Here is a 907-nt window from a genome sequence, read left to right on the forward strand (position 1 = left end):
GGGGGATTGGGAATGGGAGAACTGGGAATGGGGGATGGGAATGGGGGGGATTGATAACAGGGGGATTTTATGGGGGGGATTCCATGGGGGGCTTTGGGAACGGGGAGGGGATCAGAAACGAGGCCCCCCATGAGGTTTATGGGGGGATTGGGAACAGGGGGTTTCACGGGGGGATTCTGGGGGGATCTGGGAACGGGATCAGCTCTCCCTGACCTCATCCCACCCCCATCCCCCCAACCCCCCCCCTTTATCCCAGTGCCCCCCAAAATCCGCATCGTCCCCTCGGCGCCGGGGAACGCCCAGAGCCCCCTTGTCCTGACGTGCCACGTGTGGGGCTTTTACCCCCCCGAGCTGAGCCTGGCCTGGCTCAGGAACGGGGTGGTCCTGGAGCCCCAGGGCCCCCCCGGGTCCCCCCCGATTGTCCCCATGGGGGACTGGAGCTACAGGAGCGAGGGGACCCTCGAGGTCACCCCCGAGCCCGGGGACACCTTCACGTGCTCGGTGCAGCACCCGAGCCTCGAGCAGCCCCTCCTGGAGGACTGGGGTGAGCGTTTGGGGGGCTTGGGGGGTGGGGGGGGTGGGGTGACCCCCCCTGGTGGGTGGTTGGCGGGGGTAAAATCACCCCAAATCCTCCTGGAACACCTCAAATATTCCCAGAACCCACCAAAGACATGCCCCAAAAGCCCATTAGACCCCCCAGGGACCCCCCAGATCCTGCCAGAACCCCCCAAAGATTCACCTCAAAATCTCATCAGACCCCGCCAAAATTGTCCCAGACCCCCCAGAAGTCTGTAAGAACCCCCAAAACACCCCATAACCCCCCTGCCCCCCCAAACCCCTTCCCAGCCCCCCTAAACCCCCCTAACCCCCCCGTCCTACCCCAGCTCCAGGCCTGTCCCCACGGCTG

At 64.8% G+C, this 907-nt stretch overlaps 1 protein-coding gene across 1 annotated transcript; it reads left to right on the forward strand.

Annotated features, from left to right (window-relative positions):
* Positions 1–256: 256 nt before the first annotated feature.
* LOC108492036 (HLA class II histocompatibility antigen, DM beta chain-like) lies at positions 257–904 on the forward strand (the record flags this gene model as incomplete). Its single annotated transcript, XM_017803817.1, has 2 exons — positions 257–544; positions 885–904. Coding segments are annotated over 2 exons (308 nt in total), but the record flags the coding sequence as incomplete, so codon positions are not given.
* Positions 905–907: the final 3 nt, after the last annotated feature.

Source organism: Lepidothrix coronata, unplaced genomic scaffold (genome assembly GCF_001604755.1).
Source record: "Lepidothrix coronata isolate B3197 unplaced genomic scaffold, Lepidothrix_coronata-1.0 Scaffold4607, whole genome shotgun sequence".
Classification (NCBI taxonomy): Eukaryota; Metazoa; Chordata; class Aves; order Passeriformes; family Pipridae; genus Lepidothrix; species Lepidothrix coronata.